Source organism: Mobula hypostoma, chromosome 6 (genome assembly GCF_963921235.1).
Source record: "Mobula hypostoma chromosome 6, sMobHyp1.1, whole genome shotgun sequence".
NCBI lineage: Eukaryota > Metazoa > Chordata > Chondrichthyes > Myliobatiformes > Myliobatidae > Mobula > Mobula hypostoma.
The window spans coordinates 82886602-82913524 of NC_086102.1; the positions used below are offsets into that span (position 1 = coordinate 82886602).

The 26923-nt window shown below is 42.8% G+C and overlaps 1 protein-coding gene across 1 annotated transcript in view; it reads right to left on the reverse strand.

Moving 5' to 3' along the window:
- Positions 1-216: 216 nt before the first annotated feature.
- The window catches only part of wwc3 (WWC family member 3), a 242686-nt gene continuing 215979 nt past the window's right edge, over positions 217-26923 (reverse strand). Inside the window, exons 14-23 of the mRNA XM_063051088.1 lie at positions 23115-23201; positions 22466-22658; positions 21568-21732; positions 19223-19356; positions 17666-17840; positions 9905-10069; positions 7329-7421; positions 5137-5367; positions 3709-3836; positions 217-1006 (exon numbers count right to left, since the gene is read on the reverse strand). Of these exons, the coding sequence (XP_062907158.1) occupies positions 940-1006; positions 3709-3836; positions 5137-5367; positions 7329-7421; positions 9905-10069; positions 17666-17840; positions 19223-19356; positions 21568-21732; positions 22466-22658; positions 23115-23201 (1438 nt within the window). The 3' untranslated portion in view covers positions 217-939. The remainder of the gene's footprint in view (positions 1007-3708; positions 3837-5136; positions 5368-7328; positions 7422-9904; positions 10070-17665; positions 17841-19222; positions 19357-21567; positions 21733-22465; positions 22659-23114; positions 23202-26923) is intronic.

Consider the following 26923-nt stretch of genomic DNA (forward strand, 5'->3'; position numbering starts at 1 on the left):
CAAAGGATACAATGCAGGGATATTACACTAGAAACAGGTAGCCTCGAACTTAATTGCAAATAAATACTGCGATTTACCCTCAGATGTAATTATGACAGTAAAAAGCTGTAAATAATACCTACTAGACATTTTGCATAAAGTGAATTAATAATGGTAGCAAACTAATGCAAGATCTAAGCTGTTCTCTGCAAATAACATTCTCCACAATCATTGATAAAGGGTTTTTTTATTTTATAGTAAAAATATTGAAAGATGTCACTACTGAATTTTTTTATACAATAAACAGTTGTGGTAAAGATTACAACGTTACAACATGGTGTAAAGGCATAGGGTAATATAAAATGCTAAAAGTATACGTGCGGCTTGAAACATACTAAAGTAACATTAATAATTAGCGCATAGTATTTTCACATCAGGTAACAGAAACAAAGCCAGCTTAAGATTTCATTCCAGTGCACCCAAAAATACTGCAGAACTTTATAGTCTTAAAATACACCTAAAACTGAGACTTTTCCTTCAAGGAAAATATTTTTTAAATAAGAAACTTATATTACAATGGACATGATTAAGCTGGCCTTGTTTCCATCTTCCAGCCTTTTAAGCTCACATACATCAGAGTGCACAGAAATTGAAAAAAGATATACAACAGCTTGGTTTGATCTTTTACATAATACCATTCCTTCAGAGATGTTAATTTCACAACAAGGATACACAGTGCCTCGCTGCAATTCTAGAATTATAATATATATATAAAGATATATATATATTTATAATATAAGTATATAGCTTTTTTTCCTTTTTTCATTTTACAAAATGTGTATAGGAATAACCCTTGCAACAAGTGTTTAATAAAAATCACTTAACTTTTTTTTTTCTAGTAACTTCACATAAGTAAAATTGAGATTGATAAATACTTCATAGTTAAAATAGAGTAAAGTGTCATACATCATCTGCTGGCAGAGGTGGTATGTTGATTCGTGCTCGGGTGAAAAATGCCATCTTCTCTCTGTGATGAAACGAAAGGCAATGTTACCAAAGTCCAAGATGCTGACAGTGTAAAGTGTGGGTCTGCAGTTGTGCAGGGGAGATGTAGTGAGCAGCAAGTGCAGGATTACTTTGTGAAGGAGGCTCCACACAAGATGGAGAGGGAACTGCCAATCCAATAAGATAATCTGACTAAGAACTTGGAAGAACAGATTTAAAAGGAGCAAGGAGAACAGATCTCTTCATACCTTGGCATTTTGACAGCTTCCAATTTCCTGGTCACCTTCACTAGGGATTCCAGTCTCAGGTGTCTCACTCCCATCAGCCTACTCAGGTTCTCTCTCCCTTCATTCGGTTTTTCCATCCCTTCCCCCTTCAGTACCTGGACGTCACCATCTTGAACCTGGTTCCATCTGCCCATAACCAATCGATCCACCTGGGCTTCTTTACCCTTGGCTCACTTCTCCTTTCCCTGCCCTATTTGATTCTATCTGCCCATCACTCCCCTCTCTCCAGCTGGTTGCACCACAAATCTACCAACCTGTTTCACCCCTCTCCCCTCATTTCTAGAGTGGCCATCTTCCCTTAACAAGTTTCATCCCTTTGCTACCACAGATGCTGCTTGGCCTACTGGGTCTTCCAGCACTGTTTTAAAAGGAAAAAGCTTTGAGCCTTTATAGTGAATAGAAAAAAAAATCCCAAATATATATTAAATTATCTCTACTGGCTGCAAAAGCATTAAAACACCATAGCTACATAATGAGGGAAAGCAACATACATCAAAGTTGCTGGTGAACGCAGCAGGCCAAGCAGCATGTATAGGAAGAGGCGCAGTCGACGTTTCAGGCCGAGACCCTTCGTCAGGACTAACTGAAGGAAGAGTGAGTAAGGGATTCCTGACGAAGGGTCTCGGCCTGAAACGTCGACTGCGCCTCTTCCTATAGATGCTGCTTGGCCTGCTGCATTCACCAGCAACTTTGATGTATGTTGCTTGAATTTCCAGCATCTGCAGAATTCCTGTTGTTTGCGTTTAATGAGGGAAAGTTGGGTTCAATTAAAAAAAAGTCAGCGATAGAGAAATACTTGTGATTGTTGACAATATTTCCTCACTTTGTGTTCACAACAGAGATAAGACCAACACCCCTTGCATATGCAACATTATACGTCTACATTCTACTAACTAGTTTCAAAGGATGCAAGTATTTGTTACACAATTACTTGTTAAAGCTCATAATCAGATTTAACTTTAACCAAGATACTTACAAAGTAAAACATGATGGTGAACTGTAAATCAGTTTTTGCCTCAGTACCTTTCTTACACAACTCTACATCTGGCAAGCCAGTGGGCAAACTATTTTCATAGATTTCCCAGTCCAGAGATTGTGAATGAATGTTCACAACTTGCTACTGGAAAGCTGGAGTCATTTCCTTGAAACTAAAGAGATTCCTTACATGTCACTAACATTGACAATGTGAGATTTATTATTGTTTTCCCCTTAAGCAAGGGCCAACATTCAGATTTCCTTCTGCACACATGCATTGTTATTTGAGAACTACAACTTGAGCATAGCTGGTAACACAGGTTGCCAGGACTCCAGTGGTATGGATACTGAAGTTACATTAATCATTAAATCAAATACTAAGGGTATTGGGAACATGGAGGGAATTTTAACCCATATCCATCAGCAGGATAATTGATAATCAGAAAACATGTATTTTAGATTAATTCCAACAATGAATGGTATAGGTTTTTTTTATACTTTGAGTTCTTCCAATTAAGAATCCATTGCACAAAATGCCGTTGCAGCAAACCAAACAGTACATTTCAGAAGGAAACTAGATAAACACATAGGAAAGGAAACAAAGCAGAGGTTAGGGGAGAGGGAGATGGACCCATCAGGAGATTTATGTCCCGCACAGTAATATCTTAAAAAAAGGTTGCAGCCTACTTTCTTCTTCCCAGCTCCATATTAGATGTAGCAAGAAATGTGTATTTGGAAAATAAATTTACAATAATAAAAAATTAAACAAGTAGTCAGAAATCTATGTTGGGGGAAGTAAAAAAAAGGAAAAGATAAAATGGGAAACACAAGCTTTAAATCCCATTTCAAACTTATTTAGAGGTGCAATTTTTCAGTAATACAGTTTTCATTTTAAACTTTTGCTCTTCTTTAACCTTCCTCAGAGACCATCTATGGTCATCAGTATCCTGGAAGTTTTTTTGTCACTCATTCTTTGGCGATTTTTTTCTGTTTCAAGGGTGTCTACGGAGAGGAAGAATTTCAGGTTGTATATTGTATACATTCACTGATTTTCAATGGAACCATTGAACCGTTTAATCTCACTATCCAGCCTGAAATTAAAGTTTGTCTCCTGAAGTTTATGGGGAACATGTCAAATTGCTACTGAAGTGAATAACAGTACACTGGAAAACCACCCAATTTAAGGAAGGAGTTTAAATGGATATTTGCATGGAGGACAGGAAAAACACATTGCTCAAGGTAAATGAGACAGACTAGTTATCCAAGTAGCAGTGAAAGGCAGCTCTGGCGTTTGCTTCCTGTTTCTGAACTGCAAGAACATCAGCAAGAACAAAACCTTTGCCATTTTGAAACTGGTTTGTGGAGCCCTAATGTAAGGAATAGTTTACTAGACAGTGTACGTAACCACAGGTACGTACTTACTAAACTATGCTCATTTGTTTCATGGAAAGCTTTTCTGTACCTGAAGGACTGAACCTGCAAAGGTTCCTTTTGGCTTTGTCCTCGCAGTTGATATACTTCCTTTGCAGCTTTTTTCAACATTTTCTCGGCCGCTTGCTCTTGGCGCTGTTCGGACTTTGTTTGCCTTGCCTGCAAATGGGTTTCAAAAGAAAAACATTTATATCACTCATCCAAACGCACTGTGAAATCTTTGTACAGATACTTCATTTGAAATGGAATCTGATTTTTATGCCAGCCACAACACATGTTGAGCAAGCTCTAGTTCAGACATCTAGTCTCACCTCTAAGCCAGAGGATGATGCATTCTAGGCTCTTTGCAGACAATGCTAGCAAACCCCTCCACACCGTAAAACACAAAAGAAACTGCCTACCCTTTTACAGTGTCTGCTAAAGGTGGCTACTCCTTCCCGGGGAAGGGAAACCACTCAGCTTTTCTTCCCAAGGAATTGGTTCAAGAATGTCATATACCTAGCAGAACTGAGGATAGAAGCCAGAAAGTGAAGAAATGTCCAATTAGATTGATAAAGCCTTTGATTTGTGTTAGAGCGTTTTGTCGGTGAGAACCTACAGCAAATAACTTCAGTCACCAATCTTCAAATCTGAACATAGACTGTAACCATAGAAACCATAGAAACTACAGCACAGAAACAGGCCTTTTGGCCCTTCTTGGCTGTGCCGAACCATTTTCTGCCTAGTCCCACTGACCTGCACACAGACCATATCCTTCCATACACCTCCCATCCATGTATCTGTCCAATAGATTAAATTTAAAATGCAGCTCTGAACAATGGGTTCTGAAAAGCTGTGAATCGCAGTTAATGGGAAGACCAGACAATGCTGATTAAAATGCTTTTAGGTGTACTGGTGGATCAAGGAGGCCTCTTCTGAAGGGGCTCTCAATATGTTGCCTGCAGTGTTTCATTTTGTTGAATAAGGAGACTACTTCATATCTAACAGTACTTCTCTCCAGTGATTTTGTTTCCACGACAACAATTTGTTTCTTCCATTACAGTTAACTCCTAAGGTTAATGCATACCTGTTAAGATGTGAACTTTCAGCAATACTGTCTAAGTTTCAATCTACCCAGTAACAAAAAACAAACAAAGAGCAACATGTCTTGCCGTAACACACAAAATGCTGGAGGAACTCAGCAGGTCAGACAGCATCTATGGTAAGGTGTAAAGAGTTGACAGCTGGGCAAAGACCCTTCTAGCTTCCTGGTTTCTGATATCATTTTAATGCACGCAGTTAAAAGAGAATGATAGTGAAGAGAAAAAGAGATGACACAAGCACTTCTACAAGGGGAAAATATAAATTAATGCTTCATCACTACAAAGTTCTCTCATTAGATCTTCAACCTGGTCTGTTGCCATTTTAAGAAATCACAACGAGCACAGCTCACCGCTCTGACAAAGCAATTTCCACACACCTGCCTCTCTGCTTCTTTCAACAGGTTGTGGAATCGCTCGTCTCTTAGGATCCACTGAGGCAAGTCAATCTGCCCCCGACTCCTGCTCTCCTCCAGCCGCTGCTTCAGCTCCCGTAATGCACTCAGCTCCTCGTCCAGTCGCCTCTGCCTTGTCCTGGATGCCTGGAGATCCAGCTCCAGGTCCAGGGATGTCCGAGTAGGATGTTCAACAAGTGGGGTCTTGAAGGATGGCTAAAATTAACCAACAAAAATCCAGGCGAATACTCCAAGAAGTGAATTTGTATTATTCAGCATTTTAAAATCCAAATTAGAACTCTTGAACAATCAACCATGTCACAAATAACTTCCATCTGTACAACTAATGATCTTAAATGTAGTTCAAATAATTAAACAAGAACATAAGACCTTAAGATATAGGTGCAGAATTAGGCCATTCAGCCCATTGAATCCACAATTCTATCACGGCTGATTGATTATCCCTCTCAGCCCCATCCTCCTGCCTTCTCCTTGTAACCTTTTAGACCATAAGATAAAAGGGCAGAATTAGGCCATTTAGCCCACCGAGTCTGTTCTGCCATTTCATCATGGCCGATTCATTTTTTCTCTCAGCCCCAGTCTCCTGCCTTCTCCCCCTATCCCTTCATGCCTGACAAATCAAGAATCTATCAATCTCTCAGTTAGTTATACCCAATGTCTTGGCATCCACAGCAGCATGTGGTGATGGCATTCCACAGATTAACCACTATTTGGCTAAAGAAATTCTTCCTCATCTCTGTTCTAAAAGGACGACCCTCTATTCTGAGGCTACTATTCGACAAATGGCCGTTTTGGATACATTATCATTCAGATTGGTTGAAGCTCTTCATGCTGCCAATGAAAATGGACTTTTAAAGCAAACAGACTTATAGATGGTTTTAAAAGAAGCATTCAATACAAATCAAAGACACCATTCTATTACTCAGGCTGATGGTTAGATTACATCTGGCAAGTTACACTCACAAGGGATGATGTAGTTGTGCTCCATTGGACTGTAGTGATCACAGGAGAGATACCACCTATGTGGCATCCACAACACCTTCTAAATACACTGGCAGGATAAACAAACACTCTCCCAGCAACTCCAGCACTGAGGTCCCATTTCCACCCAGTTGACTCCAAAGGGCTGGCTACAGCCATCAGGTGTCCTCAACACCAGCCTCTTGAAACAGACTCTATGCTGAGCTATGTTATAGCAAGACATTCCCAAGTGGACAAAGAAATTGATTCAAGGATATTACAAAGCCTCTGTGGAAAAAAATGCAACACCTCTACTCCCTGGGCAGTGGGTGGTCAAGATGGAAGAAGTAATCAAGACAACGACAACTCAAGTCTCTTTGTTGAGAGGGAACACATGGAAGACCAGCAGGAAGAGGGCACCAGTTTCCAGCCAAACCACCTAACTACCCCATCAAGCACCTCTTGCCCCACTCGCAATGGAGTCTGTTCGCCCGTTACCCACCCCCACATCAGCCCCCTTAGAACCTGAGTGCAACCAAGTCCTCCTCGATCCCGAGGAACTACCTGAAAAGTTAGTGGTCTTGGGAAACATTCAGAGGGGAGCTATGTGAATAAGCCAATCTGAAAGAACTAGTTATTCTGATCGTTCAAAAAAAAAACAATCTTCTTTAGAGGAACGAAAGGTTAGTGGGGGGGGGGTCAGGCACAGGTGTACAAAATGATGGAGGAATTCTGTGTTAATTTGTAGGTAATTTCACAGTTATAGGCTGCAGGGAAGAAGCAACACACATTGTAGTTACACAGTGCTATGGGAGCACAAATCTGATGGAGGCTCTCTTCTGAGAATGAAAATTAAGCTGAAATCCCATTCACCATTTCAAGTAGATGCTAAAAGCAGCCTGACAACCTCCACCCTTAAGGAAAATTTCATCCCAGTGGGCACTTGCTGTGCTCTCAGCCTGCCACTAGGTGGGGAGCTAGTGTGGGATGAGGCATTGGAGTCAAAGCCAAATTAGAACTGTGCTGAATTGGTGGGGAGGGGTGGAGGGAAAAAGAATGATCACCACCTTGAGGTACTCACCACCAGTTACAGTTGAGGGAATGTATGTGTGTGTACAACAAAACAACCTAAATCACGTACTATAATGATTTTGTGCTGAAAGTGTCAATTGCCCTAAATTATCCAAAGTGCTTACCTGCTTATAACGCAGAGTGCATCGCTCGAATGCATTCCGGATAAATGGTGATCGTTTTGGAAGTGTTGAACTGTCACTGTCACTTCGATACAGCTGCAATGAGGAACAAGGTTATATATGAAACAGTAAAGGCTCATTTTTAACTTCAGTTGTGAAACTCCATCAGCACAGGTATACAAGGCTGTGTGCTCAGCCCTCTGCTCTACTCACTTTGCACTAATCACAGCTCCAATGCCATATTCTGGTTTGCTGACAACACCATTGTCATTGGCCGAATCAAAGGTAGTGATGAATCAGCATATGGAAGGGAGATTGAAAAGCTGGCTGAGTGATGCCACAACAACCTCTTACTCAATGTCAGCAAGACCGAGGAGCTGATTATTGACTTCAGGAGGAGGAAACTGGAGGTCCATGAGCTACACCTCATTGGGGGATCAGAGGTGGAGCAGTCAGCAACTTTAAATTCCTCGGTGATATCATTTCGGAGAACCTGTCCTGGGCCCAGCATGTAAGAACAATTACAAAGAAAGCACGGCAGCACCTCTACTTCCTTAGAAGTTTGCGAAGATAACGTAACATCTAAAACTTTGACAAACTTCTACAGATGCGTGGTGGAGAGTATATTGACTGGCTGCATCACATTGGTAGTATGGAAGCACCAAAGCCCTTGAACGGAAAATCCTGCAAAAAGTAATGAATATGGCCCAGTCCTTCATGGATAAAGCCCTCCCCATCACTGAGCACATCTACATGGAGCACTGTCACAGGAAAGCAGCATCCATCATCAAGGACCCCCACTACCTAGATCTTGCTCTCTTCTCCCTGCTGCCATCAGGAAGGTGGTACAGGAGCCTCAGGACTCACACCACTAGATTCAGGAACAGTTATTACCCCTCAACCATCAGGCTCTTGAACCAGTGGGGATAAACTTCACTTGCCCCAAATCACTAAACTGTTCCACAACCTATGGGCTCACTCTCAAGGACTCTTCATCTCATGTTATCAATACTTATTGCTTCTTTATTTATTTTGTATTTGCACAGTTTGTTGTCTTTTGCACATTGGTTGTTTGTCCATCCTACTGGGTGTGGTCTTTCATTGATTCCATTATATTTCTTGGATTTACTGAGTATTCCTGCAAGACAACAAATCTCAGGGTTGTATATGGTGACATATATGTACTTTGAGCTTTGATCACATTTTCCAGCAGCTAACTGCACTGCTCTCATGTGTTACATTCAGATGCAGAAATTCGGGTCTGCATCCCAACCCCGATATGACCAAACTGTAACAGGGTGATCGAATCACTTAGCAATCAGTAGTGAACGCACCAGGCTGCACATCCTCACTCCTCGAAGAAGTGGATTTTAATTAGTTATGTTAATTTATTTAAAAGCTCCTACTGAGTAATAGCGTAATACAACACAAAACAGGCCCTTTGGCCCAAGTAGTCTATGCCAACTAAGATGCCCATCCAAGCATGTGCCATTGACCAGCATTCTAATCTATGCACCTGTCCAATTGTTGTGTGAAAGTTATGATTGTACCTTCCTCAATCACTTCCTCCGCCAGCTCACTGAACATACATAGGATTCTTTGTGGAAAAAACTTGCCTCTCAAGTTTCAATTAAATCTTTCCCCTCTTACCTTAAACCTATGTCTCGGTTCCCATAGCCCTGGAGGAGACAGAAAACAACAAGGAGTTCCTCTATCTATGCCTTATGATCTACTGGTACTGCCCGGACTCTACGTGGGTGGTGAAATGGCCATTTGCCCCTCCCTATTCCCAGAACATTTGTCAATATTTCTCTGCACCTTCACTTCCAGCCTCAATGCTAGACAGCCACGAATTCAGAGATAACTTTCACATAACCCCAAAAGAGCAGGAAAGCATCAGGATGGAACAATGCGCTTGTTTTACTGTGCAGCTCATCCCAGCAGGTATGGAGCAGATGGCAGGCTGCTTTGGTTGAAATTAATCCACATTTAATGGTATCCAAGCAATTTGAAATCAGGCTGAAATCACTATCTCTGCAAATTCTGCTCTGAGAGTATAGCAATCAGCTGCACAGGCATCAAATGTTAAATTTTCCACCATGGTTTGGGTCACATTTAATACTCAATGACTTCAAACACCAGCCAGGATTGTATTAGAGTGCTTCTCTTTGCCCGCCACACAATTAATGTGACTGGTAACTCTGAGTGGCCTCCCCTGAGCAGTTACCCTGTGCCCTTTGGGCTCCCCACCCATCCATTCCCAACGGTCACCATCCTTCCACAGCAAAACAAACTCTGCTAAACAATTGGGAGCCAAATAATCTCATGTTCATCCTAAAATATTGTAAGGGGGCTCATTAGGAAATTAATAAAATCTATTTACACTGTGCCTCATATTTGTATCTCCCCTTTTGAAGTATTATGAGATCACCCTCAATTCACGAAGACTTTAGGACAGCTCCATAGAGTTATTACAGCTTCCCTTATTCTCGTACTTCTCGTAAGTAAAGTGGTAGGATAACCACTGTTTCAGGGCACAGATGGTAAATGTGCATTCCTTAGTATTACAGATTACTTACTCTACAGACATACTGACTCCGGGCTCCTGGTGAGAAGGTCTGTGAGCGGACAATGGTGCTACTACGTACAAAAGGAGACCCGCGTGATCGACGATTGCTTCTTTCTTTTGATCGAATCATAACCTCTTCAGGGAAGGGCTCTTCCGTGTTGGTCTCTTTATCAACCTGCAAAAAGTGAAAACAGTCACAGCTGCCCACTTTTAACTGATCACTGCTGGAGAAGAACGTGTTGTTAATTTGTTTAGCTGCTTCCAAGTGCAATCTTCAAGTACCTATCACTGAGACATCCAACAAGAAAATTGTGCATTCAGCATTGGACCATGGAGATATTAAGGTCAACAAGTAAACAGTGAGTGATATGCGGCCATTAATCTCATCAGAATATAAAAAACAGAATCCAGCACAGATCACCCCATTCCCTCACACCTGCTCTGCAATTCAATATCATGACTGATCGTTTCCTAAGGAGATCACCTTCCCATACTAATCCTAGATCCCCTGATTCCCTCAAATAGCCAAATAACAATCTCTCCGGAGGCAAATGAACAGTCAGCTTTTCAGGTCAAGACCCTTTATCTAGACTCGCCTTTGCCCTAAATGTCAACTTCCCATCTCCCTCCACAGAAACTGCCTGATCGGCTGAGTTCCTCCAGCCTTTTGTGCTTTGCTCCAGATTCCAACATCTGCAATCTCTTGTGTCTCTGCCTTTCAATCGCAGTCCTGAACATACTCTGCACCGCAAATTCACAGCCTTCTCAGCTAGAAAATGGGGCGGCACGATAGCATAGTGGTCAGCACAATGCATCATAGTACAGGCAACCCAGGTTCATTTCCCACTGCTGCCTGTAAGGAGTTTGTACGCTCTCCCCGTGACTGCGTGGGTTTCCTCCAGGTGCTCTGGTTTCCTCCCACAGTTCTAACCCTAAAATGTAAATTGTCCCGTGATTAGGCTAGGATTAAACTGGGGGATTGTGAGCAGTGTGACATGAAGGGGCAGAAGGGCCTATTCCACACTACATCTCAATAAATAAATATTACTTTTTAATTCCTAAAGATTCACAAACTTCTGAACTTAAAAAATATTCTTATTTGCCCAGAGTAGCCAACTCCTTTTGAAAGAGGTTCTAGATCCTAGATAGGTCATAGTCAGAATGGTTTCCTCAAGGGAAATTCTTGCCTGATAAATCTGTTGGAATTCTTTGAAGTAACAAGCAGGATAGATAAAGGAGAATCAGGCAACACACACAAAAAATGCTGGTGAATGCAGCTGGCCAGGCAGCATCTACTGGAAGAGGTACAGTCGATGTTTTGGGCCGAGACCCTTCATCAGGACTAACTGAACGAAGAGATAGTAAGAGATTTGAAAGTGGGAGGGAGGGGGAAGGATGGAGCTAAGAGCTGGAAAATTGATTGGCAAAAGGGATATGAGGCTGGAGAAGGGAGAGGATCATGGGACGGGAGGCCTAGGGGGAAAGAAAGAGTGGCGGGGGAAGCCCAGAGGATGGACAAGGAGTTATAGTGAGAGGTACAGAGGGAGAAAAAAAAGGGGAAAATAAATAAATAAATAGATAGGGGATGGGGTATGAAGCGGAGATGGGGCATTAACGGAAGTTAGAGAAGTCAATGTTCATGCCATCAGGTTGGAGGCTACCCAGACGGAATATAAGGTGTTGCTCCATATTTGTAATGGGGGATTTGTTGAATGCCTACAAGATGTTTTTTTTTTACTGCAACTTGTGCTTGAGCCTACTCAGGGAAAGACCATCTTAGATTGGGTATTGTGTAATAACCCAGATTTGATTAAGGTAAGGAATTTGAGAGGGAGAAGCCTAAGTCAGATGTATCAGTATTGCAATGTAATAAAGGGAATTACAGAGGCATGAGAGAGGAGCTTGCCCAGGTTGATTGGAGGGGTATGCCTGCGGGGATGACGGCAGAGCAGAGGTGGCTGAAGTTTCTGGGAATAATTCATCTGCATTGGGTGAGTGGGCAGATGCAGTTTAATGTGGATAAATGTGAGGTTATCCACTTTGGTGGCAAGAACAGGAAGGCAGATTACTGTCTGAATGGTGTCAAGTTAGGAAAAGGGGAAGTACAACGAGATCTAGGTGTCCTTGTACATCAGTCACTGAAAGTAAGCATGCAGGTACAGCAGGCAGTGAAGAAAGCTAATGGCATGCTGGCCTTCATAACAAGGGGAGTTGATTATAGGAGCAAAGAGGTCCTGCAGTTGTACAGGACCCTGGTGAGACCACACCTGGAATATTGTGTAGTTTTGGTCTCCTAACTTGAGGAAGGATATTCTAGCTATTGAGGGAGTGCAGCGTAGGTTCACGAGGTTAATTCCTGGGATGGCGGGACTATCATATGTCGAAAGATTGGAGCGACTGGGGTTGTATACACTGGAATTTATAAGGATGAGAGGGAATCTGATTGAAACATATAAGGTTATTAAGAGATTGGACACGCTAGAGGCAGGAAACATGTCCCCGATGTTGGGGGAGTCCAGAACCAGAGGCCACAGTTTAAGGATAAGGGGTAGACAATTTGGAACGGAGTTGAGGAAAAACTTTTTCACACAGAGGGTTGTGGTTCTGTGGAATGCTCTGCCTCAGAAGGCAGTGGAGGCCAATTCTCTGGATTCTTTCAAAAAAGAGTTAGACAGAGCCCTTAATGATAGCGGAGTGAAGGGATATGGGGAGAAGGCAGGAAAGGGATACTGATTGTGGATGATCAGCCATGATCACAGTGAATGGTGGTGCTGGCTCAAAGGGCTGAATAGCCTACTCCTGCACCTATTGTCTATTGTCTAATTCATAAGGTGCAGCATAGATATGTCCCACAGAGGAAAAAGTTCTCAAATGGCAGGGGTAGAAAACGGTGCCTAACAAGGGAAGTTAAGAACTGCATAAAAGCCAAGGAAAGGGCATATAATGTAGCAAAAGTGAGTGGGAAATTTAATGATAGGAACGTTTCTAAAATCCAACAAAAGGCAACTAAAATCCCATAAGAAGGGAAAAGATGAAATACGAGGGTAAACTAGCCAATTATATAAAAGCAGGATACTAAGAGCTTTTTCAGTTAAATGACGAGTAAAAAGGAGGTGATAGATGATATTGGACCACTGAAAAATGGTGTTGGTAAGGTAGCAATGGGGGGGGGGGGGGCAAAGAAATAGCGGACAAACTAAATAAGTAGTTTGCATCAATTTTCACTGTGGAAGACACTAATCACTTGCCAGAGGTCTGTGAGAATCAGGGAGTAGGAGTGAGTGCCATTGCTATTACAAAGGAAAAACTGCCAGGCAAACTGTAAGATATTAAGGTTGATAAGTCACCTGAACCAGGTGGACTACGTCCCAGAGTTCTGAAAGAGGTTGCTGAAGAGAAACCAGATGCATTGGTGATGATCTTTCAAGAATCACTTGCTTCTGGCATGGTCTCAGAGACTGGAAGATTGCAAATGTCACTCCACTCTTCAAGAAGGGAGGAAGGCAAAAGAAAGAAAATTATAGGTCAGTTTGCCTAATCTCAGTTGTTGGCAAAGTGTTGGAGTCTATTATTAAGGATGAGGCTTTGAGGTACTTGGCTTTGTCAAGGGCAGGTCGTGACTTAGGAGCCTGACTGAATTCTTTGAGGAGGTAACAAAACACATTGATGAAGGTAGAGCAGTGGATGTAGTGTATATGAATTTCAGCAAGGCATTTGATAAGGTACCCCATGCAAAGCTTATTGAGAAAGTAAGGAGGCATGTGATCCAAGAGGACATTGCTTTGTGGATCCAGAACGGGCTTGCACACAGGAGGCAAAGAGTGGTTGTAAATAGGTCATATTCTGCATGGAGGTCGGTAACCAGTGGTGTGCCTCAGGGATCTGTTCTGGGACCCCTCCACTTTGTGATTTTTATAAATGACCTGGATAAGGAAGTAAAAGGGTGGGTTAATAAGTTTGCTGATGACACAAAGGTTGGGGGTGTTGTGGATAGTCAGGAGGGTTGTCAGAGGTTACAACAGATGCAGAACTGAGCTGAGAAGTGGCAGATGGAGTTCAACACAGATATGTGGTTCATTTGGGTAGGTCAAATTTGAAGACAGATTATAATACTAATGGTAAGACTCTTGGCAGTGTGGAAGATCAGCAAAATCTTGGATGTCCATGTCCATAGGACAATCAAATCCGCTGAGCAGGTTGACAGTGTTGTTAAGCCGGCGTATGGTGTGATGGTCTTCATCAACTGTGGGATTGAGGTGAAGAGCTGTGAGGTGATGTTAAAGCTACACAAGACCTTGGTCAGACCCCACTTAGAGTACTGTGCTCAGTTCTGGTCACCTCACTGCAGGAAGGATGTGGATATTACAGAGAGAGTGCAGAGGAGATTTACAAGGATGTTGCCTGGATTGGGGAGCATGCCTTATGAGAATAGGTTGAGTGAACTTGGCCTTTTCTCCTTGGAGCGACAGAGGATGAGAGGTGACCTGATAGAGGTGTATAAGAAGATGAGAGGCATTGATCGTGTGGATAGTCAGAGACTTTTTCCCAGGGCTGAAATGGCTAACATGAGGCGGCATCATTTTAAGGTGCTTGGAAGTAGCTACAAGGGGGATGTCAGAGTTAAGAATTTTTTACACTGATAGTGGTGGGTGAGTGGAATGCACTGCCAGCACCAGGGGTAGAGACTGATACAATAGGGTATTTTAAGAGACTCTTAGATAGGAACATGAAGCTTAGAAAAATAGAGGGCTATGTGGTAGGGTAATTCTAGGCAGTTTCATGATCGGCACAACATTGTGGGCCTGTAATGTGATCTAGATTTTTATGATTCTATGAAGGGATATGGGGAGAAGGCTGGAGATTGGGGCTGAGAGGAAAATTGGATTGGCCATGATGAAATGGCGGAGTAGATTCGATGGGCCAAATGGCCTAATTCAGCTCCTAGATATAATTGTCTTGTGATCTTATAAAATCCTTCAAATCCATTAGCAGTATAAGTGAACAAATGTCAGAGCCTTTCTTGAATCAACATCAAAGCTTTAGTTACGTATCATCTGTATGCCTGATGCCAGACTTCTGAAGTGGGTGCTCTAGTTCAAGCTCAGTCATTTGAAAAAATTTCCAAAAGGACAGAGAAAACACAAATCTTAACATTCACCTTCAGAAAATGTGCCCAAAATGATACGAGTCCCTAGAAGGCACAGTAGACTTAAAGGAATTGCAGATGGCATGCATAACCTGTCAAACCACATCAAACACCACCTGCCAGTCTTTGGGAGAGATTGTGGATCCCACATTGGCTTTATTAGCTGCCTCAGAACGCACTGAACTGGAGAGGGACTCAATCATCCTTGAACACAGGGAATGGCCACAGAAATTCAGCCATCTGTAATAGGAATTAAACTGAACTCTTTCCACTAAAGGCCAAAACCTGCCTGAAATTTCTAAGCTTGCTGAACTGCATAGAGTGAAATTTGTGTTTATAGTCATTTCCTGTATGCATCCCTTCAAATATTCCTCCAGCGAACTAGAACAATGACAGGACGAACAATGGGAATCAGGGCTATGGCACTTTGGGACATAGCAATATCCTGTATTTGTATAATGCCACCATCAATCAAAACTCAACACAAGAGGAAATAAATAGCCAGGTGGTCAAAAGCTTATTAGGTTTTAAAGTGTGTGAAAGGAGCAGCAATAGAGACACAAAGAAGATTAAGGAGGGAATTGCAGATTTTAAGGGGGTGGTGGTTGAAAGCATGGTTACTAATGGCACATAGATTAAGATTAAGGATGCTCAATGTGCTGGCATTAGATGGGCTCAGATCCTAGGATGTTTTAAGGCCAGGAATTAGAAAACGACAATGAGGAAAAAGTTACTGCTTATCCAGAACAACACACAGAAAATGCTGGAGGAACTCAGCAGGTCAGGAAGCATCTATGGAAATGAACTAGATAGTTAATGTTTCGGGCCGAGACCCTTCTTCAGGACTGAGAAGGAAGACAGAAAATGCCAGAATAAGAAGGTGGGGAGAGGGCAAGGAGGGTGATAGGTGAAGCCAAGTGATGGGAAAGGTTAAGCGCTGGAGAAGAAGGAACCTGAAAGGAGAAAAGAGTAGACCATAGGAGAAAGGAAGGATAGAGGGGACCCAGGGGGAAGTGGTAGACAGGTGAGAAGAGGTGGGGAAAAGAGGAAGAGTGGGAGGGGGTGGTATTTGTTTACTGGAAGAATTTGCAATTCATGCCGTCAGGTTGGACGCTACCCAAATGGAATACAAGATGTTGCTCCTTCACTCTGAGAGTGGCTTCATCTTGGCAGAAGAGGAGGCCATGACTGACACATTGGAATGGGAATAGGAATTCCAAATTAAAATATTGGGCCACTGGGAAGTCCCACCTGTGGTGGATGATGTGCAGTCCCCCAATTTACAAAGGGCCTCACAATGTAGAGGGGGTTGCATTAGGAGCACCAGACACAATAGACAACCCCAGCAGATTCACAGGTGAAGTGTTGTCTCTCCTGAGGCCCCGAATGGGGCAGAGGGAGGAGGTGTAGCATTTAGGCTTAACCAGGAGTCAATGAGGGCACCAACAATATATGAAGATGAATTTGGTGCCCATTAGCTACAGGCAAAGGGTCAGAGTCATGCAACAGAGGAAACCAAAGCAAAGATGATTGTTTCAGCAGCAGACAGGTTTAAATATGATAGAGTCAACTGAGTGAAGAAAACTGAGTGATCTAACTAAAGCTTTCCTCAAGATAAATGTTGTACACAAACATTGTTTGGTTTCACATCTGGAAAGGAATGGAATTGGGAGCCACAGAACAGTCTATAGAACTGGGCCTGAAATCAATGTTTTGGCCTACCAAGTTTTGGTTTGGAACAAATGTTTTCTCATCTCTTATTGCACGTTTACCAACAGTTAAGGATGCAGAGGGTTCAAGAGAACTGATGTAGGGGGTACAACTCAGACTTGTCAATGCACCCAAGGAAACTGATACTTCATTTTCACAGCAAAACCCAGGGTGGCAGACAGGAGAAATGAATGGGCCAAGGACAGTTCCTTGAGAAGCACCAGAGGCAACTGTGAGAGAACAGCAATTGAAACCATTGCAGGCAATTCTCTTGTTCCCAGAACAAAGCAAGGATAGCCTGGCAAGACTGCAAGCTGGTGAAAGGGAGCCGAAGGAGAATAGACAATTGTATGAAAGATTGCGGACGGGTCAGAAAGGACAACAAGGAATAGGATGCTCTTATGAATCTCTCATTACTTTTGAGATTTTGGCAGCAGGGCGACAAGAGAACCCGATTAGAGAAATTTAAATACCGCTGGAAGGAAGGGCATATATTCCAATGAATGACAGAGTGCTTAAGCATGTTAGAAAAGGAAGCTGGAGATGAAATGATAAGGCTGCAAGAATGGAGGAGTTAGGGGTTATTTATTTTGATGGAAGATGGGCCAAAGTAGGCCAGGAACAGATACCAAGTAATTGTGGATTGATGAGGATGAAGAGACTCACAGAGCAACGTCCTTCCAGTAATTGTCAACTAATACCATCTGAACAGATTCGTTGCCTATTAAGCCCATGGTCAATTAAACTTTCTAAGCAATGCATTTTGAAATATTACAAAGTCCCAGCCCTAGGTCCTACATTAAAAATAGGTACACCACTGAAGGTTCACTTCTCTGAGATTGTAGGTGGCCTCAGATGGAGAAGAGTGGATCACACAAACGCCACATGTATTCATGATCTAAGCAGAATGCCTACCTTCATTCGTGGAACTCTCATTTTGATAGAAGCAAACTGGCTGACTTTATCCGCCAACTCATGCAACTGGCCCACGTTTCCGTCCACACAGCTTAATTGCTCCATCAGAGGATACTGTGGGCTAAGCTGGGCACTATTGCTGCACCCACTGTCAACTGACTCCGCTTGCCAGCTCCTAGGAGTAGGAAATCAGCACAACCATCAATAGCTATTGTAGGCATTACATAACTCAGTAAGTGTTAAATCTTCCCAAAGCCAATAACCCATAACACCATTAAACTGAGGAAGCTAAAGAGCAAACAACGCATATCACTACTCATGGCACTGAGCTGCAAGAGGTTACTGTGGCACTATTGGGAAATATATTACTGAGAAAAGATCCAGGTACAGTAAGAGCCTGCTTATCAGGCACTTCACCAAATAGAATGGCACAGTAACCACCACTTCAGAGCCGGCATCAGAATGGCTCTGAGGGAGCTACCAGGACTAAAATCAGACAGCAACAAAGGCCCAACATGAGATGAACTGTTACCACTGATTAACCAGCACCAGTACATTCTGGCACATCCCTGTACCATCCTGTTTGCAACAATAACAGTAATTTAGTCAACGTAGCAAACAATCAAATCTCTATCATTCACTCCACAAACACCCAATCATAGCTAAAAATGGTGGGAGAGTTTCCAGAAACGTTGGGGAAATATTTTTCTCAAGCACACTGTCCACATCGTGCTTTAATTAGTAGTAAAGTGCATTCTAGAGAGCAAATTTTTGAAACGAATCTGTCTAATCTGCTTTTGAATAAACAAGCTGCATTTGCTTCCACTGCCTCCTTAGTGTGACTATTCTGAAAGTTAACCACTTGCTCGCTTTAGCTGCTTCACTTTGCCTCTTACAACACAACCAGAAGACTTGAAGTGAGTCAAATCAAAATTAACCTACATGGCCATTATTTTAATAGTGGCCGTGTAGGCTATCTAGACTCACTTCAAGTCATGTCTATATCTTCTGATTATGTTGCAAGAGGCAAAGTGTAACAGTCTATTATGATCATACATTTGAGAGATTTTTAATCTGTTTTGATCAGAAACTACTGAGCAAGTCTGTAGAACAGCTCAAAATCACCAAAGAAATGCAACTGGCATACTGTGCAAAAATTCCCTAACAAAACATGGCCAATACAGAGGTCTATAATCCCCCTGATTCTTCCTTTCACATCACTGGGTGCCTCACAGATTTTCTATCTGTTCCCACACCTCCGTTATTCTGTGATAAACAGTCAAATCTCCACTGGAGATCTCTTTTGATTCTGTACCCGCTTCATTACCATTCCCCTTACATTGAGCATCGTCCTTTTATCATTCAATAATTCCCCACTCTCTTTTTGTTCTCCTGTACCAACCTCAGATTCTTTCTCAGATTCCCTATTTGCTTAAAAAGCTGTCCATCTTTGACACTCTCCAGCCCTGGCAACCTGTTATTAGACTAACATTACATTCATAAATGCTGTCCAACTGTCCAAGAGTTTCCAGCACTTCTTAACTTTAAAAAAAGTACCTTTCTGAGACTGCTTCAAGTTTCTCTTCCTTCATTTCTTCCTGGATTTCCTCCTCCAACTTCACTCTCTCCTCTGCTAACTGCTTCTCCACTGCCTCCAATTGAGCTGTAGTTCTCGCTAAAAGCATTGACACCTTCAGAAAAAGGAAACAGAAAATTAGCTTGCATTGGCACCTTCCATCACACTCAAGACCAAGCACGTGCCTTCAGTTATCCACATCAGTTTTCACATGGCCCAGTTCACACTGTAGTCCTGTAATTCTGTGGTAGAAAACACAACAACCAATACGGGTTTCCCCCGCCATCCAAAGGTACAGTGTTCCTATGAAACGGTTCGTAAGCCGAAATGTTGTAAAGTGAAGAAGCAATTACCATTTATTTATATGGGAAAATTTGTGAGTGTTCACAGACCCAAAAATAACCTACCAAATCATGCCAAATAACACATAAAACCTAAAACAACAGTAACATATAGTAAAAGCAGGAATGCTATGATAAATACACAGCCTATATAAAGTAGAAATACTGTTCTACAATCATTACCGCACTGTTCTCCGTAGCAAAAATCTCACGCAAGCGCCGTCGGCAGCAAATCTCACGCAAGCGCTGTTGGCAAAAACATGGCGCAAGTGCTCTCCAGTAACCTTTAAGCTATGAAGCTGCCAAATCATACCAAATAACAACGTAAAAATACACAGCCTATATAAAGTAGAAATAATGTATGTACAGTGTAGTTTCACTTACTGGAATTGGGACAGCGCCGAGTACACTGACGGTGGTGTGTTAGACTGAGTTGTCGCAGGCTGGGGTGGTACAGTGGCCCCCACCCTCCAGGTCACCGAGTGATACATTGCCGCGAAGCATGCAGGGGTGCAGTGGTAGCTGGGAGGCACACAGCACATCTTTAAGAAAAAAGCCGAAACAAACATGCTAATTAATTAGGTGCCACCCGGCACGTAATTATCAGCCCAGATCAGTGCCGATTTCCGATTGCGTTGTTTCTGATCTGGGCCGACAATTACGTGTCGGGCGGCACCTAATTAGCATGCTTATTTTGGCTTTTTTCTTAAAGATGTGCTGTGTGCCTCCTGGCTATCACTGCACTCTCCGCGAATCGGTATCTGTCCGTGGCCTGGGGGTTGGGGTGGTGGGACACTGGGGTGTCATCTCATCATCGTCTGTTTCCATTAGGGCAGGCAGGTTATCTTCTATCTCTGCCCGCCTCGATGTCGAAGGTCGAGGTTCGTCGTCTGCTGTGGCTGATGTGGAAGGCTTGCTTGACTGCTGAGCCTCACACATTTTTCTATCACACAGTTCTTTGTAAGGACTCAAACCATCTTGCAAATATCCCCTAAACCTACGTACCCTTTCAAAATTAAAGTCGTACTTTATCATTGCAGCGAAAATCTCACGCAGTTGCTTCACGTTCAGTTCGTTACTGCATTCGGTTTCGATTGTTATCCTTTCCTCTTCTAATTGCATCAGCTCTTCATCTATCAGTTCTTGGTCATGGGATGCCAAAACCTCTTCAACATCATCTTCGTCAGCTTCCACAAGCCAAACTCACTTTGTCCTTACTTCGTTCACCACAATCGAAATGCTTAATTATGTCTAGTTTTACGCTAAGTGTAACACCCTTACGAGCTCTTTTAGGCTTTTCCGATACCTTAGAACTCATCTTGCTAACGGCTGCTCACAGGCACATGTTTAAGCAATGCTGGCTAGAATGCTGTTCCCGGGGAGAGCGGCTGCTCGGGGCACACGCTGCCTTTTTTTGTAACAGTGAAAACACCTTCTGTTAGCGAAAACAGGGTACTAATGTAGGTCTTTCGTAACAATGAGTAAAGCGAACGTTCGAAAAGCGGGGGACACCTGTACACACAAAGGTAGAAAAAAACCTGCTGGTGTGAAAAGAGAATGCAGAGAACGTTCAACCAGAAAGCATATATGGAGAGACATGCAGGGCCAACAGAGTCAGTTCTGAGGGGCAACCTTTTCGCCCAGAGATATGAAATGAGCTGCCAATGGAAGTGGTTGAGGCAGATACACTAACAACATTTAAAAGGTACTTGGACGATGCACGGACAAGAAAGGTGTAGGGGATACGGGCAAATGGGACTAGCTTAGACAGGAATTTTGGTTGGTTGGCATAGACAAGTTAGGCCAAAAGGGCCTACTTCCACACTGTAAAACTCTGATTCTACGGAAAGTCATAGACCCAAGTCCACATCTCTCTCCATAGATGCTGCCCAGCCTGCTGAGCAATTCCATCATTTTCAGTTCTTGTTACACACAGTAGGGTGCCTTGTAGGGAAGTGCACAAATCTGTACGTGCACAGTTATACCTTAGTTTGACTGTCAGTTGGATTTCCGACAATGACAGCCCCGCTGAATTGGCTGCTGTTCCGTTCCAGTTTTGCCCCCGCACTGCCGAAGACGAGCAGCTGATACCACTGAAGCAACATTTCACTCTGTCTTTCGATGTCAGCTAGACTTATCTGAAGGACTCCCTAGACAAAAGAAAGGAAGGAAAGGAATTACAACAATGTCAAGATTTAAAACCTATTTCAGAGCCTACACACAGCTGTCCCAATTTTAAAAAATAGTTTGAATGGTTCAATTTAATATCAGAGAATGTATACAATCTACAACTTGAAATTCTTACTCTTCGCAGACATCCATAAAACAAGAAAACCCATAGAATGAATGATAGAAATATCAGAACCCCAAAGCCCCCATCCCCCTCCATTGCACAAGCTGAATATCACCATGGACAAAGTAGTTATGTGACTGGGACTTTAACAACCAGCATGAATCACCCTAGCTTACTGTAACTACTACAGACAGCACTGCAGCAAGTCTCCAAATCCCAGTCAGCAGCGGCACTCCGTCCCATTCCTTCAGCAGAAGGGAGATACAAAGGAGCAAGAATCTGGGATTATCATCGTCTCCCTGGCTTGTGCAGACCATTGTCATTGCTGTATCAGACAATGTAGAATGCGGAATGAAATCACAGCATAGCTGTCAGCAGCGATCATATGATACATGAATACCATAACAGGACCACACATGGATAGCTCCCGCTGAGGGGAAGTGGCTTCTTAACATACTTGAGTTCAAAGTTTGAGTCTGGACATCTGGTTTCTACAAGTTCAACATTAGCACAAAACCAAGTTCATTCCACACATGTCCTAAACTTGCAGAGTGAATGAGGACATCATACACCTATTAATGAACACCTACCAGCAGCTCCTCCTGTATCTGCTGGTCAATAGCACAAACATCCAACTGCAAGGTCTTCAACTTCAACATACTGAGCGGAATTGGTACTTGGAACGATTCATTGAATGTTATGAGTGGCTGGAACTCTAAGGCTTTGGAGCAGTAGGTAAATGTTGTGCCAGTGTCAAGTGGGAGCAACGAAATTCTGATGTATCTGTAACAAGAACAGAGTTCATACTTCTACATTGAGAATTTCAAAGCTAGAATACAACCCATATCATCAGATATTTCACACCCACTCTCTCTCCTCCAGTTTCTCTCTCAACAGCCGCAAAGTTTCAGGTAATTTCCGTTAACTCTTAACTTCTCTTCCCCAGAAGCAACAGTAAAATGGCACATTTCTGCGCAGCCACGGGATCAGAAAGGTCCAGACAAAACAATTTAACTGGAACCCCTGACAACTAGTGCAATATGCAATCAGCCACTGAACCAAAGCAACCCTCCTCTGTGATCACAAGTCACATTAGAATCCAGTTCAGATTTGTTCAAAAAAATTAACAGAAAGGCAACATTAACTTCATTGACAGAATGGCCAACTTTATAAGAGACAACAGCAGCAATAAATCAGACCTCCAGACTCACAGGTCTGTTGTAATATTTTTTAACTTACACTCTGTTGCCATCTTTCACATGTAGAGCAGCGAGATGCCTTATCTGTAGGACACGAATGATCAAGCTTTCATCACGGTCATCATACCTGCAGATCCAAAGATTTTGTAAGTGTGTTTTGCATTGGACTCAAAGAAGAGTTGCAATATAGGGAGCTAACTTGTATAACAACCCCACAAACAATGTGTAACATATCTGTCTTCAGTGAAAAATGAAGGAAAGTTGATCAGGATACCATAGAGAACTTCTCAGAGTCATAGAGCTATACACAGAAATGGGACTCTTTAGCCCACCTCATCCATGCCCATCTGCACTATACCATTTGCCCACTTTGAAACATAGCTGAAACATAACAATCCAACTTTTATATTCCCTGTCCTGACCCATGAAGGAAAGCAAGAGAGATTCATCACCCGATTGACCAGTGTTGCTATGGACAAGGAACCATGCATTTAGACTCCTTAGTCTCACTGTTCATTAATATTCCTTAGTGCCCTACCACTTATCTGCCCAAAATGCATTAGTTCATACTTGTTAGGATTATATTCAGAATCAGAATCAAATCAGGTTTATTATCACGTGTCATGAAACTTAGCCAATGGCCCACCCAATTTCTCCCTTCTATTATCTATAGCCTTAGATAATGCTACTTGCTATTTTCAACATCACCAATTTTTGTCTTATCCACAAACCTACTAATCAAACCTTCTACATTCACATCCAAGTTGATAATATAGATCACAGACAGTGAAAAGTCCCAGCATCGATTCCTGAGATATGCCATCATTCAGAATCTCCCAATCAGGAAAGTACCCTTACAACCACTACCTACTGCCAGACAAGCAGGCTGCTTTTTGCTGGATTGAGTCATGCTTCCTGTGTTTTTTTGATCTGCATCCATCCAGCAAGAGGACAGAACGCCATCATATTCATCGACTCTCTCCTCCGAAATATTTATTGAGATACAGTGCAGAGGTACGGTGGCTCCTCCAGCCACACTGCCAACAATCCCCGATTTCACTCTAGCCTAATCATGGGACAACTGACAATGACCACAATTAACTATCAACTAGTACATCCTTGGACTGTGGGAGGAAACCCACATGGTCACAAGGAGAACGTACAAACTCCTTACAGACAGCAGCGGGAATTGAATTCTGGTTGCTGGTACTATAAAAGTGTTGCACTAACCACTAAGCTACCATGCTTCCCCATGAATGATTGATACCAAGGTGATATCATATCATTATTATTAGTTTTATATATTATATTAAATATGAATACAACGGGTCGAGACGAGGTGGGTTGCCTGTGTAGAATAGAGACAGGAAGTATATCTGTGAGGCTGGTGTTCCGTGCAGGGTGTCAGATGTGGGAAGTCCTGGAGCATCCCAGCCTCCCGGTTGGCCACACCTGCACCAGGTGCGTCGAGCTGCAGCTCCTTAGGGACGGTGTTAGGGAACTGGAGATGCAGCTCGATGACCTTCATCTGGTCAGGGAGAGTGAGAAGGTGATAGAGAGGAGCTATAGGCAGGTAGTCACATCGGGACTTCGGGAGACGGGTAAGTGGGTAACAGTCAGGAGAGAGAAGGGCAAGAGTCAGATACTAGAGAGTACCCCTGTGGCTGTCCCCCTTAACAAAAGGTATTCCTGTTTGTTGGGGAATGACCTTCCTGGGGGAAGCAACAGTGGCCATGCCTCTGGCACAGAGTCTGGCCCTGTGGCTCAGAAGGGTAAGGAAAGGAATAGGATGGCAACAGTGATAGGGGACTCTATAGTTAGGAGGTCAGATAGGTGATTCTGTGGACGCAGGAAAGAAACTCAGATGGTAGTTTGCCTCCCAGGTGCCAGGGTCCGGGATGTTTCTGATCGTGTCCACGACATCCTGAAGTGGGAAGGAGAACAGCCAGAGGTCATGGTATATATTGGTACCAATGACATAGGTAGGAAAAGGGAGGAGGTCCTGAAAACAGACTACTGGGAGTTAGGAAGGAAGTTGAGAAGCAGGACCTCAAAAGGTAGAACCTTGGGATTACTGCCTGTGCCATGCATCAGTGAATATAGGAATAGAGTGAGGTGGAGGATAATTTATTTTTTACAGACCACCCAATAGTAACAGGGATATCGAGGAGCAGATAGGGAGACAGATTCTGGAAAGGTGTAATAATAACAGGGTTGTTGTGGTGGGAGATTTTAATTTCCCCAATATTGATTAGCATCTCCCTAGAGCAAGGGGTTTAGATGGGGTGGAGTTTGTTAGGTGTGTTCAGGAAGTTTTCTTGACACAATATGTAGATAAGCCTACAAGAGGAGAGGCTGTACTTGATCTGGTATTGGGAAATGAACCTGGTCAGGTGTCAGATCTTTCAGTGGGAGAGATAAAGGAAATTCCATCTCCTTTATCATAGCATTGGAGAGGGATAGGAACAGACAAGTTAGGAAAGTGTTTAATTAGAGTAAGGGGAAATATGAAGCTATCAGGAAGGATCTTGGAAGCATAAATTGAGAACAGATGTTCTCAGGGAAATGTACGGCAGAAATACGATGCATTGGCCTTCATCAATCGTGGATTGAGCTTATGAGCTGAGAGGTAATGTTGCAGCTATATAGGTCCCTGGTCAGACCCCACTTAGAGTACTGTACTCAGTTCTGGTCACCTCACGACAGGAAGGATGTGGAAACCATGGAAAGGGTGGAGAGGAAATTTGCAGGGATGTTGCCTGGATTGGGGAGCCTGGCCTTATGAGAATAGGTTGAGTGAACTCAGCCATTTCTCCTTGAAGCGACAGAGGATGAGAGGTGATCTGATAGAGGTGTATAGGATGATGAGAGGCATTGATTGAGTGGATAGCCAGAGGCTTTTTCCCAGGACTGAAATGGCACAGTTTTAAGGTGCTTTTTAAAAAAAAATGCAGAGAGTGGTGAGTGCGTGGAATGGGCTGCCGATGATGGTGGTGGAGGTGGATACGATTGGGTCTTTTAAGAGACTTCTGGATAGGTACATGGAGCTTAGAAAAATAGGGGGTTATGGGTAAGCCTAGGTAATTTCTAAAGAAAGGACATGTTTGGCACAGCATTGTGGGCCGAAGGGCCTGTATTGTGCTGTAGGGTTTCTAAGTTTCTATGAATTTTTGGATATAAAGGTATGAAGGAAAATGGGGTAAGAGCAGGAAAGTGGCACTGAGGTAAAAGATCAGCTGTTAGATGCCAGAGCAGGAATGAGGGAGCAAATGGTCCACCCCAGATTCTATTAGTTATGTTTGTATTTGAAGTCAGCACCCACAACAGGCTACGTTTCCTCTTGACCTGGAGTGGATTGCATGCTCAGATCTCAGGAATGGGAACTTCACCCGGCAAAGGCAAAACTGCCTCCCACTGGGCCAAATGCCAATGCTTACATTTACACACAAAGAAGTAGGTACTTGAATGGGTATTCCCAATAAATAAACACATTGAAAAACCCAGCTATTTGTGCAGTAAAATATATTCAAGGCAAATTACTACCATGCACGCTCATTATATAAAAAAAATTACAGACAGATTTCAATGCACCCAGCTCTGTTACAACTTGGAACATAGGTGAAATGGGAAGTTCTTCACTTATTGTCCACAAAATAGAACTGCCCTAACCCTGGGATCAAACTGTTGCCTGGTTCCATACCAGGAATAGAATGTTTTTTTTCATTATTATTTTACTGCTGTAAATGTTGGTGAGGAATTCTATACTGGCTCAATAGAAGAGCTATTTTTGAAAATAAAAAGTGAATAAAAACGACAGCTGATTGCAATCCCTCGAGGTTCACTGCCTTT